The following is a 14,799-nucleotide window of genomic DNA, read 5'->3' as shown; positions in this document are numbered from 1 at the left end:
ACAGTGCGCCTTATAATACAGTGCGCCTTATAATACAGTGCGCCTTATAATACAGTGCGCCTTATAATACAGTGCGCCTTATAATACAGTGCGCCTTATAATACAGTGCACTTTATAATACAGTGCGCCTTATAATACAGTGCGCCTTATAATACAATGCCCCTTATAATACAGTGTGCTTTATATATGGAAAAATGTAAGTGTGTCATTCATTGAGGGTGCGCCTTATAATGCACTGCGTCCTATAGTCGTAAAAATACTGTACTCAAATTCATTAAAATTCCAAGTCAGACTTGATTCAGCAGTAAGTAGTTTTAACCCGAGCAGTACATAGTTTTAGTCTGCAAAACGAATCTCACCTTAAGGTGCAGTTTATTTGTCCAGGAACCGATGACTTTGTACTCGGCGGTGGATCTGTTATTGATCTGGTACTGGAAAATATCGTATCGTCCCGGCGCATCTCCATTCTCGTTGAAAACCACTGGGGTGCCGGCGCTTCCTGAGGAAGTAGACAATGGCAAACAATGAGCATGGAAGTAGGCACATTCTGGGAAAAATCTGCATCACCGTCTTGTGACGACATTTGGGAGATTTTCAATAAAGTGCAGGTAATGTAGATTTAAGGCACTGGTGTCAAAGTGCTGGCCCGGGGGCCAAATCTGGCCCGCCGCATCGTTTTGTGTGGCCCAAGAAAGTAAATCATGAGTGCCCTTTCTGTTTTAGGATCAAATAATTCAAAGAATTATATTATATTTTAACAATTTTGTCATATGCAGCTGGGTATGATGACACTTAGGCTTTTTCTCAAGTCAATGATGATAATTATTATTATTATATCATTAATATGTACATTACATTTCCTGATTTCCCCCTTTATAAAATCAATCATTGCAATGTATTGATTATTTTTTTTTGTTTTAAAAAGTTTAATACATTTAGTAAAATTTAAAAATAAATATACAAATACATTCTGTTTTCAACTTAAATATTGAACATCATTTAAAAGAAATACTTTGCTTCCATTTGAAATGAAAAACATGATAAAAAAAAATTTCCATTACTAAGAAAAAAAAAAGCTAAAATAAACATTGTTTTAGAACTATAAAAACTGACAATTTAGGGCTTTGGATCCAGTTATTTTAATAAAATAAAAAGATATTTAATTTTTTTATTAATTTAAATCTAAAATGATCCGTCTCACATGAAATGGCATTGACGTTAATGCGGCCCGCGAGCCAACCCCTGATTTAAGGGGACATATATAGAACCACTGTTAGACTAGGTCTGCTCTAAAGTCATGTAACTCGAATTTAACCTGTTCCCGCTCACATTTGTGAATAAATGTGAGCCCGAGTACTTTAAACATCTAGGCTTTGCCGAGCACCAATAACTTTTATTTCTCATTTTCTTCTGTTTCGGCTGTCCCTTTACCTTCACTATTTCTTTTATGGAGACCCAATCCGATTGGACGTCGGACACGGATGGAAATCCAATTACCGTGTACATGTGGAAGAAGCGCCACGTTACGGAAATAAAAACCGGCAACCATAACTCATGGATAGGGTGGGATGCAGTTGAGGATACATAAAAAAGCAAAACAATTCCAAGAGGCATTAAAAGAAGCTTAAACTCGCCATGTTCACTTTGGAGACTCTTTGGTTCCGCTTTGTTGAAACGCATCCGTGGACGTCAATACGAGTGGAAAATGTCGGAAAATAAATAAGTTACTGTGGCAACCTTGGAAAGTGCATTCTAAATATCATTCTCACTTTACCAATTATTAGAAATGTTTCTAAGTAACACAAAGGAAGGCTTATTTGTCGTCTTTTGTCCATGCTTACCTTGGCCCGAGGATGATAATTTAGCATTTGGTGGATGTAAATAATGGCTTTATTTTTAAAAGCAGCAGCAGCAATTGGTGCAAATTGACATGGCGTCAAGTAGAATTGAGGCATTATGTGGAGAAAGCTTGTACCTGGCAATCTCGCGTCACTTTGCGCTCATATTCCATTCCGACATAAACACTCCTGATGAATATGTCATTTAGTTTATTCCACACAATAGAAGAGGGAACTATTGCCTGAATAGCTAAGTAAACAACACTGTTATTTAGCCGAGCCGGGTTTTCTCCATTTTCCACGGAAAGTGAAACATCTACAGCTCTTGTACCTTTTCGTACTCTTACCTTACTATTCCCGTATGTCTCGCCTTAACTTTTCGTCATACAACAACGCTTCACTCCCTTCCTACTCACATAAAAAAAATAATAATACTAATACCGTATTTTCACGACTATAAGGCGCACTTACAAGTCTTAAATTTTCTCCAAAACAGACAGTGCGTCTTATAATCCAGTGCGCCTTATATATGGAAAAAACAGAAAACCAAAAACGAAAAACCACCACTGTCGGATATTAAAAAAAACACAAACGCCTGAACTGAAACAATACTGTTAAATATGCAGATGCCATCTTAGTTTACAAAATCTTCCATCATATAGCTCCTCCCCCACTGCAAGATTTTAAACAAACAAATCCAAAACATCAACAATGGCTGGCTCTAGAGGTGACTGTGTAGTGAGTGCTTTATACCTGGAAGTCAATAGCAATTACCGTATTTTCACCACTATAAGGCACACTTAAAAGTCTTACATTTTCTCCAAAATAGACAGTGCGCCTAATAGTCGTGAAAATACGGTAAAACATAGCCATTGTTTCGCTTGTTTTGCTGCGTTTTTCCCTAGAGCCTACAATTTCAGGCTTTCCGTGTTAGTAACAAACTTATAACAGCTTTTTGGGAAGGAAAAAAAGCTTGTTTTGTGTAAAAAATAAATAGGCAACGATGGCAGACACTTACAGTACAGGAAAGTCACTCAAAATATCATCAACAATGGCTAATAAGTAACAAACAACTAAATAAGGGTCCAACTACGTCCAACTATCTTCATCTGATGATGTTACCGTCCTAAAAATAATGTTTCGTAATAGAAAACTGAGAAAGAGAGCTAAAATGATCAATAGTTTTGGTGATTTGAGCCAGGACTAAATTCTTTTTACTGATCTTTCCAGGTTTTTTTTGATGATTTAAGACTGTTCCCAATTTGTCTTGGCTGATGATCTTGCCCAAAGACCATCAGAGAAGAATTAAGGGGTCTTTCAAAAAAAAAAGTCAAGTGAAGAGGGATCAATTTGGCACTGCCAGATGCTGAGCAAGTTCTTTTGCTGGATTGCCTCCAATCTCTTTCAAAGACCAATCTGGGTTGAAGAAAAAAAAAATGTTTTCAAGGCCTTCCAAATGCGACTTAATTTTTAAACCTTCAACAGAGTCGTGATGCATTCAAGTGTTCCTTGGCGCTATCCAAACATATGTCAATAATCTCTACTAAATACCTTGTACAATCGCCGCAGTTAATCAGTAGGGATTTAAATAATCGTCATGGCGCATGCAGCAAGATGTTTTAATATTTGGTGAATCTTTCTAGGATTGAGTTGGAAACCTGGGTAAACAACAACTACGAGAAAAATCACAGCTGAGCCTGCGACTTGTAAGACAACTTTTATTTTTCGCATCACTGACCGTCAACTGGTTGTTATGTTGTGTTTTTTAAGGTCATAGTTATCCAAGAAAAAAACTTTGTAAGATTAACAGGTGCTTACTCTGTACATGGGTCCATATTTTACTTTTACTTTAATGTATAAAGTTTAATCTTGGTTAATTAATTGAATGAATAAAAAGAATAAAACTCCCCCCCCCAAAATGAATTCTATACTCCAGTGCAACTTGTATGTATGTATATATATATGTTTAGATATATGTATATATGTGTAGATATATGTATATATATGTAGATATATGTATATATATATGTAGATATATGTATACATATGTGTAGATATATGGATATATATGTGTAGACATATGTATATATATGTCTAGATATATGTATATGTTTAGATGTATATATATATATATATATATATATATATATATATATATATATATATATATATATATATATATATATTATCCCTTTCATTGTGCATTCTTTGGCTGGTACGGCTTATACTCGAGTACTCACTGACAGTATTATCGACAAAGTCCAGTTTCTTAGTAAAGTAAACCTTCTTTACTATTCTCAGCCTAGTTTTAGGTTATTTTGGAACTATGTGCAGTCTCCCATATAAGCAAAAAAATCTCTAGAATTTAAAAGCGATCTGAATGTCACCATGTCTCAGCAAAGTCCCCGATAGCACTTTTTCCCCCACTTGCGAAGGTCATCTTGCTCATAAAGCCATCAAGTCATGTGTCAAATCAATTCCTATCTACGGCAATTTAGCTAAACAGCTAGACCATTTTTTTACAGGAGCCTTTCTCCATTCAAAGTTGTTATCGACTACGTTTGCCTAACAGGCTGTTCCATCACCTCTTGTCGCCCATCTATCTAAGCCTTATTAAGTCCATAGGTTTTATTTCCAGGTCAGGTCGCCACGGTCCCCCCGGGCTCAATCTCCCTCCCCGAGATCACGAGGTCTCGGTCAAGTTCGCCATCTCCGAGCGAGTAAATTCCGCCATTACTGTGCCCCCGGCTCCCTCAGGTCATTATTTGTAGCCTAGCGTTATCATCATCATCATCATTCGCCAGCCGGTTGAGACCCTATGGCTGCCCCGCCAACCACGACCCCTTTCTTTCTGTTTCTTATGCCCTCTGGCCCTGGAACCCTCCTCCCCAAATTACACGGCCAGGTAGGAAGTTCACCCCTCAAAGTCAGAGTGCCTTAATTAGCTCAAGCCGCTTTCCGTGACGGGTTCATCTTGTCTCCGGGCAAAAGTGTGAGCGGTCAAAAGTAAGAAGAAAGTTCTTTTCGTCTTAACACACTCATAAATTTGAGTGCTGGACCAAAATGTCCGTGGATAACTTAATTTTTTTTTTACAATTTGACAAGTCCACTGCGTCTTAGCCTTTGCCCTTTCTGTTTCAATACTTTTGTTCGTCCGATTTATTTTAAATGGACTAGCTATCTATAGCGAATAAGTGAAAAGAACGATAATTTTATTTTAATAATAATTGACGAAAGTGTGGCACTGAAAAGTATGAAATACTTTAAGGTGTTTTTTAAAGATACAACCTTTGTTCACTTTTACTTTAGAATAAATAAGGAATGTTAAGGTCATTCACAACTACCGTATTTTAAGGACTATAAGTCGCACTAAACAAAAAAATGCACAATTAAATGGGAAAAAAAACATGTTACACTAGCCAAAGAATGCGCAAAAAAATGGGAAGGAAACATTTTAGTTGCATAGGAGTAAATGTTATATAACAGTCATTCATTTTCTGTAGTAGTGATCCTCTATTGTACCATATTATACATTAAAGTAATCGGAAATTAGGGAAAAACAGTAAAAATAAGCATCTGTTAATGTAACATGTTAACAGTATCACCTAAAAAAAACGGCATAAGGATTTTAAAGTGCCTTCTTTTTAAATAAATAATTCCTCTAAAAATATTCTGCTCTGTGTCATGTAAACAGTACATTATCAGAAAATGAAGGGAGGAAAATAATCTGTATTTGCCTTTTGGCTTAGACGCTCACAATCTCAAACCATAAAAAAAAATTGAATAAACTGGATTTGGGGAACGTGTGTAAACATCAGATGGTGAGTCATCAGCATTTCCCAGAAAAAAAACAAAAACAAAGGTGACCGACCAAATCAGATGAAAAAACTTGGTAAACACAGTAAATGACCCAATACTGCATTTGTGTATGTTCTTTTAAATGACGCCAAAAAAATTCAGGATTCAGCATATTTGCATGCTCATTAGAAACATGTTCTGCGCTAAATCAATAATGCTCCCATGAAATGATCAAAAGTCGAACTGAGGAGGAGACCACCACCCATTTCTTATGAAGTGGGATGTGAAACATCTGATGACAGCCATGTACAAATCGTCTTTGGATAAATCGTTTGTATGGCGGCGGTCGACGCTTTGATTGAGCCGCCATTTCCCGCACGCTTCAAGGAGAATTCCATTACGGCCTTTTGTCTCATTTTCCTTCCATCTTCTGCCTTGTAGGAATTCTCTTTGGCTAACGAACGCCGGCAAACGTGACTATCGGACGATGGTACGGGCACTGTCGCCATGGCAACTGGAGGGGAGGGGGGGTATGCGTGCTGCATTACTGTAGGGAGTTGGTCCATGTTAGTGCAAGGATATAACCCATGGACGAATGCTCAATTTGCAGTTAAAACCATTGACAGACATATAAGTCAGTGGTGTCAATGCAGGGGGTGCATAGCTCTTTAATATAGTATATACAGAATGTATTTTTCCCCCAAAAACTAAGATTTTATCGCTATTTCTTAACATATTTGTTCTTGCGACCCCTGCAGTCAAAAAGGAACTGTCCATGGTAGCCAATGAGTTAACAAGGAAGTTTAAAATATCTAAAAAACACCATGTTTTCACTTGGAAATGGGCAAAAATGTTATCAAAAATTGACCAAAATACTGAAAGTAGCCTGGAAATTCCCTGATATTTGATTCGAAATTTACAGGGGAAATGTCACACCAAAAATCCTGGTTAAAATAGCTCAAAACCACCAGGTCATCACTTGGAAATGGGCAAAAAATATCAGAAATCGACCAAAATACTGAAAGTAGCCTGGAAATTCTCTGAGATTTGATCAAAACTTTACAGGGGAAATGTCACCTCAAAAATCCCAGTTAAAATAGCTCAAAACCACCAGGTCATCACTTGGAAATGGACAAAAAATATCAGAAAACGACCAAAATACTGAAAGTAGCCTGGAAATTCCCTGAAATTTGATCAAAACTTTACAGGGGAAATGTCACCTCAAAAATCCTGGTTAAAATACCTCAAAACCACCAGGTCTTCACTTGGAAATGGGTAAAAATATAATCAGAAATCAACCAAAACACTCAAAGTAGCCTGAAAATTCCCTGAAATCTGATCCAAAATGTATAGGGGAAAAGTCACCCCAAAAATCCTCGTTAAAATACCTCAAAACCGCCAGGTCGTCACTTGGAAATGGGCAAAAATATCATCAGAAATCGACCAAAACACTGAAAGTAGCCTGTAAATTCCCTGAAATCTCACCCCAAAAATCCCTGTTAAAATGTGTCCTTTTTTATAATAGGAGTAGTTCTACCAGTAGTTTTCCCTGTGTTCAACCGAGATAAAAAAAAAAAATCTACCTACTCCACCTCTAGGTCTACCAGGGCCAACCAAACTGAGACAAGAAAATAGTGAAGAAAAACTGAACTGTCAAATCAAAGAAGGGCAAAAAAAATGGCTTTGCATTGCTGACAGCTCTCATCAAATGATAGTGCACTGAGTTAACATGACAGACCTCCTCTCTATTTCACCCCAAATAGTGTCGGGAAGTGTGCAATGACTTATTTATACTTTGAAGACATTCACGTGAATTATACATCTTAAAAGCGACATCAAAACAGCTTTAATTGTGGCAACGCGACACCATTGGCGTGGCCCAGCGAGACGGCGTCTGCCAGTCGACTGTGTTTTCAAAACTCAACTTGGTGTTTTGATAACCTGTGGTACATCTTTCCAAGGGGTTAAGGTGGGGATACCGAGCTTCTCTAAGCTGGCAATAACTGCAAAACACCCTCTTAAGCGGAAGAGAGTGCAGATCAAGTACTTGCTGATAGACAGCAGCAGAATCCAAATACAAGTTCCTAGGAAGGACTTTTTTATTTTTATATAAATCCTCATCATAAGAATTCCTGCCCTAGTGTCTTGTTAAGTAATCAGAGGCTATCTATCTACGCAAAACAATACATCTGGGACGCAGGAAATGAAAAGTTGGCAGAGCGAGACGCATCGAATGTAGAAAACCAGTCGAAGAAAACATTGGTAAAAAAAAAAATCAAATGTCTGATATTATTTAGAAGGAAATGAGGGAGCCCAATTAAAATTGGCAGTGTGAGAAAGTAGCTGAAATTCGATTTTATGAATATATCAGCTCAGTTTAGAGTTTTTTAGACAACTTGGGTTGAACTTGTTTGAACTCAAACGTGGGTCAGATTTCTATTTTTATTAATGACGTCCACATATTCAACTAACTAAAATAGATAGGGTTGTATTGACAAGCTACAATGACATTTTAGGCATAATTACAAAGCTGCAGTCAAACAAATGAACTGCCGGGAATCCTGTTATATTTTTAATTCCATTTCTGTGCTTTCATTTATTTCAATCGACTGCCTGCTATGAACACGGCAGGAGAAAATGTTACATAATGACGGATATTGCACAGGGACAAATGGATTCTAATTATGAGATAATATATGCGCGCATCACAACGGCCGATATTGGGCTAGGATTAAATATCCGTCTTTGTTTTGTTTCAACACACTAATGACACCAATACATGGGTGTATTTGAAAATGGAGTGGAAATGAGAATGACTCACCGTTAAAGTTGACGGAACGGATGTGGCCGAGTAGCTCCTTGCCGTCAATACTGCTGGCCATTCGCGGGCACATTCCTGGGTAACCGTGGCACAGTTTCCGGTGCATGTGGTGCAAAGCATGCGCCATAGAGTACACGGCGTCCATCACAAACTGCACTTTGCCTTCTTGCTCATAGCTGGAATCGCGGCCCACCTTCTCCAAACCTGAAATGCAAAAAAAAAAAATCATTTTGAATGAAGGCAGATTGCAAAATCGAAGGATGGCAAAATAGCAACAAATGATTACCGTATTTTCACAACTATAAGGTGCACTTAAAAGTCTTACATTTTCTCCAAAATAGACAGTGCGCCTTATAATCCAGTACGCCTTATATATGGAAAAAACAGAAAACCAAAGACGAAAAACCACCACTGTCGGATATTAAAAAAACACAAACGCCTGAACTGAAACAATACTGTTAAATATGCAGATGCCATCTTAGTTTACATCTTCCATCATATAGCTCCTCCCCCACTGCAAGATTTTATACAAAAAAAAATCCAAAACATCAACAACGGCTGGCTCTAGAGGTGACTGTGTTGTGAGTGCTTCATATCTGGAAGTCAATAGCAATTACTGTATTTTCACAACTATAAGGCGCACTTAAAAGTCTTATTTTTTTTCCAAAATAGACAGTGCACCTTATAATACAGTGTGCCCTATACATGGAAAAATGTAATTCATTGAGGGTGCGCCTTATTATGTGGTGCGCCTTATAGTCGTGAAAATATGGTACATAGGGGAGGAATGGCCACAAAATAAAGTATAATTTCATTTAGAAGTACCGCCTTGAGTCCATTTTCATCAAGAGTGTCAAAGTCGGTTTGGTTAGAGGGCATCATTCATAAAATAGTGTGGTTTAATTATAATTTAAAGTGAAACGAAATATGCGGCAAGTTTTGTCAAATATTATTTCATCATTTTACTACAGTGTGCTTATAAAGTAAACTTTTGTATAGGTTTATTTGGGTGATTACATACCTGGCAACCTCGACCAATTAATCCTTATATTAATGATGGCAATTTGCCTTATTAAGCAATTAAAAAAAAAATCAAAAAAACGTAAGAATGCCACACAGCACATTGGGCGCACATAAAAGTCTAAGATTTTCTACAAAATGTATGGCTTTCTGACACTATATTTATGAGATACAAAAAAAAACATACTTAAAAGAAACAAACTTAGAAAAAATCCTGTACAAAAGTTGTTAGACGGCCTACACAATTCAAAATGATCCAAAAACATAGTATGTCATTTTAAAAAATAGGTTTTTATGTATTTAATTTCAAGCTAGACCACAAAAAAATATAACCTGAGTCAGCTGACTATGGTTAATACCAACGCCATTACACGAGAAACAAATTTAAACAGCATACTTATCGAAAAAAGCTCTCCATTCTGTGTCATTACATTTGACCTCAGCATCAATTTCAAGCTACAATGGCCAATCCTGTCATTCCAGTCCTTCTATTCTGAACTTCTCTCGTTTTGGTGATTGGACTTTCTATTTTTTGACAGAGGGGAGAGGGCAAAATCATTACCCATGTGTGCAGAGAAGCACGAACAATAGTGGAGGCCCTTTCGATCAATATGACCGCCTATGAAGCAATAACTGGCTGCAGACAACAGATTCTAGTCGCCATTTTTCTTTGGCTGTTTGTATTCATGACATTATATGGAAACTACAGTCTACTCACAAAAAAAACAAAAAACTGCAGTTGGGAAAAAGTCATCCATGAGAAAAATTTATGTCGGTGTCACATTTCGTGGCAACATTTTTCTTTGGAGATTGTAACCTTTCAGTCACGGCTTTTATATTTGATTAGCTGCCAGAAAAGGAAGGTAGTACGACTTTATTTGAAAAGAAATGTGACAAGGAGACGCTGATGAATTTGGCCTTGGTGGCAAAATACCGAATCAATGCAATTTTCTTGTCTGAGACATGAATCTGTAACTTGGCCGTGACAGACTGTTCCTCTTAATTCAAGGGGATTTTGTTTTTTTTAGATCCAGTTTAACTCATAACTAGATTTTCCTAGTTCAAATCAAGTGGGTATCTAATGTCGTCGGTGTCAGCCGGGGAGAGGAAAATTATGAAATCATGTGTTCCAAGTATTGTGGTAATAATAATAATCCTACTTTGCGGTTTTTCGTTTATCGCACCCGTCTAGTCTACATAAACCGCAATATTCGAGGGATTACTGTACATTTAATTTAAGTCGACTAAAAGCTTTAAATGAAAAACATGGGCAGTGTATTGCCTCATATCTGGCCATATGATTCACATGGCAATCAATCCCTCTGGATATGGAAAAAATATAGATATAGTCAGGGCACATTTGTGTCAAAAAGCGAACGGCAGAACAGTAATTGCGTCTGAAAACAAAGCATTCCACAACACCAGTCGACAAATCAGCAAGAGGCCCTGGAGCTGGTTAGCGTGTGACACAAAGCTAATTGCACTAATAGACTATAAATAAGGCTAAATAGGCTTCGATTGAGAGAATTTTAGCTGCAAAACGCAAGGATTTCATGACTGGAATGATGACCAATCAAAAGATTGGCTTTCTAAACTCATGGCAGAATACAATTGCAACAAAATGACCAGCGATGTATAAGAAAGATGACCAGCAATGTTACGTATTGAAACGAATATTAAAATGAGCGGAAATCTGATTAAGGCTCCACTAAAGGAACAACATAAAAGTTTAATGTGTTTTTAATCATGATATATCATGAAATATTCAACTTTACAAATATAGGCCTTGACATCGTTTTCAGAGGTTTATGTTATACATTTGTAGTAATGTGTTATTAATGCTAATATAAAAAGTACAATATGAGTATCATGTCGTGTAAAAACATATTTATAAAAAGATAAGATGGTAAATATGTCCATTGACATAATTTTTGATAGAATGATATGAAGCTAAGACCGGAAACGTTCAACATTTTCCTGAAAAATTCATGTTTAGTTGTTTGGCAAAGATGGCCGATCTGTTATTGTGTACATATATATTAAATATATATATTTTTTAAATAAAAAAACAAAAATAAACAATCTATTTGCACCTGGAAAGGCGGCTTATCCGCTGGCCTAAACTGGACAAGGTTTGAATTGAATTTGTGCTGCTAAACGATGTTTAATTAAGGAGCTGGTTCAAACCATTAGTCTGCCCGTCATGCGTGCAGCCATCAATCACGCACGGCCATGTAAATGCCGGTTTGCACGCTGGACCATGAAGGCATCCATCACGGCGCTCGCCGCAAGTCAGCATTCTTGAATGAGCTTACCTAAAGAAACCTCATTTAATGGTGGCAACCGTATGCCACAATAACATAATAAATTTTCCCTAGCACCTCTACAAGTATATTTAGATTTGGCCTGTTTGAATGGAATCGATTGAAAGACCGTTCTTTGTTGTGAGTGAAAATGCTGGTATGTCGATTTTCTCATTGAAATGAACTAAAAACAAATTAATTTATTGCAAACCTCTGAAAAAACAACAAAAACAGGACATTGGATTGAAAAAATATGTTTGATTTGTTGTAATTCGCCATCTGTTAACAAAGTAACACATAACTAGTGGTTTAATATTACTAAAAATGTGTTTAATATATCTAAAATTAGACGGATTTTGCAGAGGGTAGAGAGGGAGGGCATTTTGCACGGCAACGCTATCGTAACATAACATAAACAAATTTAAATGAATTTGGAATATGACGCAGACACACTCAAAAACAAGTTTTACTCGTATCATGATAAATATTTGCCCGAAATTTGACTCGTAGCTCAAGATAAATATTTTCCCGAAATTTGACTCGTATCTCAAGATAAATATTTTCCCGAAATTTGACCCGTATCTCAAGATAAATATTTGCCCAAAATTTGACTCGTATCTCAAGATAAATATTTTCCCGAAATTTGACTCGTATCTCAAGATAAATATTTTCCCGAAATTTTACTCGTATCTCAAGATAAATATTTGCCCAAAATTTGACTTGTCTCAAGATAAATATTTTCCCGAAATTTTACTCGTATCTCAAGATAAATATTTTCCTGAAATTTTACTCGTACCTCAAGATAAATATTCTCCCCAAATTTTACTCGTATCTCAAATCGGGCCACTTGTATGTCAAGGTAACACTGTATTTATGTTTTGTAACTTGGATTTTTTTCGTATCTTGAAAATCAGAACATTTCCCATTAAGTCTTTTCCCAATTGGAATAATTCATACCTAGATGCATTTAAAAGTAGACATATCACTATACATTCTACTCTTTAATGTTAAAGATCAAGTTATGCTTTGCCTCTATCTCAATAAGCACCTTGAATTTCGACTTTTAGAGGTCACGTCATAAGAGCGTCTTTATGATCAAGCCGATAGAAGCTCTAGCCTCATAAATATCTACTTGAATTCAATAGATTCAAATCTGACACGCAAGGTCAAAAACGGGAGATGAAAAAGCACCCGGAACACTTGGTACACTCGTAAACTAAATCTTTCGACAGATGTGACGCGCAATTGAACAAAACTAACACCAACTATTGGCTGTCTTCCCTCGCCCGCGTTAAAATAACGCACACCTGATGCAACGTCGAGAAACAGTGACTTTTTTTTCCCCTAACCAAACTGACGTGGCTCACTTATCCGTCTTGAGGAACAATTGCGTTTTCTTGCAAAATGCTGATTAATGACGCACTGGCGTGGAAAAATTCTCATTATTCGGTGACAAAAGGGCGCGCACACGACACGCTCAAAGCACGACGGCGCCAAGGCGGCGCGTGCGCTGCAAGCTGGCGCTATTGTGGTAATGAATGACTACAATTTGTTACTTTCCCGGCTCGCTGGGGAAAGGTCAGAAAAGATGATTCTGTTCACATTTCACAAGGGATGTGGGAAGAAACCACAATGAATGCTTAGTCTCTTGAGATGGCAGTAATAAGACGCACCAAGTCTATTTAACCCGTTAAGAGCTATTTTGCAACAGAAAGGATTTTTTTTTACATTGAGCAGGTCACAAATGGCTTTCGCCAAACATGACTTATTTCTATTTACATGAATTTCTTGAGATAGAGATTTTTTATCTGATTTTATCATCTGTGAATATGATATGAAATATGGCAAAATGTCTATTTTCTTGACATTCTATCTAAATAGGAGACTATATCATATCATTAAGTAAGTTGAAGTTGATTCAGTGCTATATTTTGTATTATAATTTATGTTTAAGGCCTATATAAGTATATTGAAGGTTTATATAAGTACATTTGCATGCTTAAGGCTTGTATAAGCAACCAGCATTGGTTTGTACTGAAAAAAACATTTAATAAAATGGAGAGAATACATACAGTACTGTGTACAGCTCTTTATATATATGTATATATATGTGTATATATGTGTATATATGTGCATATATGTGCATATATGTGCATATATGTGCATATATGTGCATATATGTGCATATATGTGCATATATGTGCATATATGTGCATATATGTGCATATATGTGCATATATGTGCATATATGTGCATATATGTGCATATATGTGCATATATGTGCATATATGTATATATATGTGCATATATGTGCATATATGTGCATATATGTGTATATATGTGCATATATGTGTGTGTGTGTGTGTGTATATATATATATATATATATATATATATATATATATATATATATATATATATATATATATATATATATATATATATATATATATATATATATATATATATATATATATATATATATATATATATATATATATATATATATATATATATGTATGTACGTGTTTGAATTCATGTACTATATGTATGTGTTTGTATTTATGCACTATGTGTATATGTATAAGTTTATATGTATGTGTGTGTGGGCATAGTAATAGTCAATTTGCTATTTGTCTTCTTGACAACTATTCAAAGAAGGAATCGATTTGAAAAGCATCAGATTACAGACGCTCCCCTAATTACAAACGAGTTAGGTTCCGAGCGCTTGTTCATAAGTTGAAATTCATTCAGTGCTATATTTTGTTTAAGGCCTATATAAGTATATTGAAGGTTTATATAGGTGCATTTGTATGTTTAAGGCTTGTAGAAGTAACCAGCATTGGTTTGTACTGAAAAAAACATTTGATAAAATGGAGAGAATACATACAGTACTGTATACATACATTTAAGAGAGAGAGAGAAAGATTTACTCAAAACTGGCAACTCACTGTATACAACATCTAACTTATGAACATGTTTCACCATAAACGCAATTTGCAGAAATGTTCGTATGTACC

The 14,799-nt window shown here is 36.1% G+C and overlaps 1 protein-coding gene across 2 annotated transcripts in view; it reads right to left on the bottom strand.

Moving 5' to 3' along the window:
* The window catches only part of grm8a (glutamate receptor, metabotropic 8a), a 137,080-nt gene that overhangs the window by 22,439 nt on the left and 99,842 nt on the right, over nt 1-14,799 (bottom strand). For both annotated transcript variants that reach the window (XM_077709296.1, XM_077709297.1), the window contains exons 7-8: nt 8,458-8,661; nt 360-499 (exon numbers count right to left, since the gene is read on the bottom strand). In XM_077709296.1, the coding sequence (XP_077565422.1) occupies nt 360-499; nt 8,458-8,661 (344 nt within the window). The remainder of the gene's footprint in view (nt 1-359; nt 500-8,457; nt 8,662-14,799) is intronic.

This window comes from Stigmatopora nigra, chromosome 23, assembly GCF_051989575.1.
Source record: "Stigmatopora nigra isolate UIUO_SnigA chromosome 23, RoL_Snig_1.1, whole genome shotgun sequence".
Classification (NCBI taxonomy): Eukaryota; Metazoa; Chordata; class Actinopteri; order Syngnathiformes; family Syngnathidae; genus Stigmatopora; species Stigmatopora nigra.
Note: the sequence above shows the minus strand (reverse complement) of the source record. Positions and strands in the feature narration are given on the sequence as shown.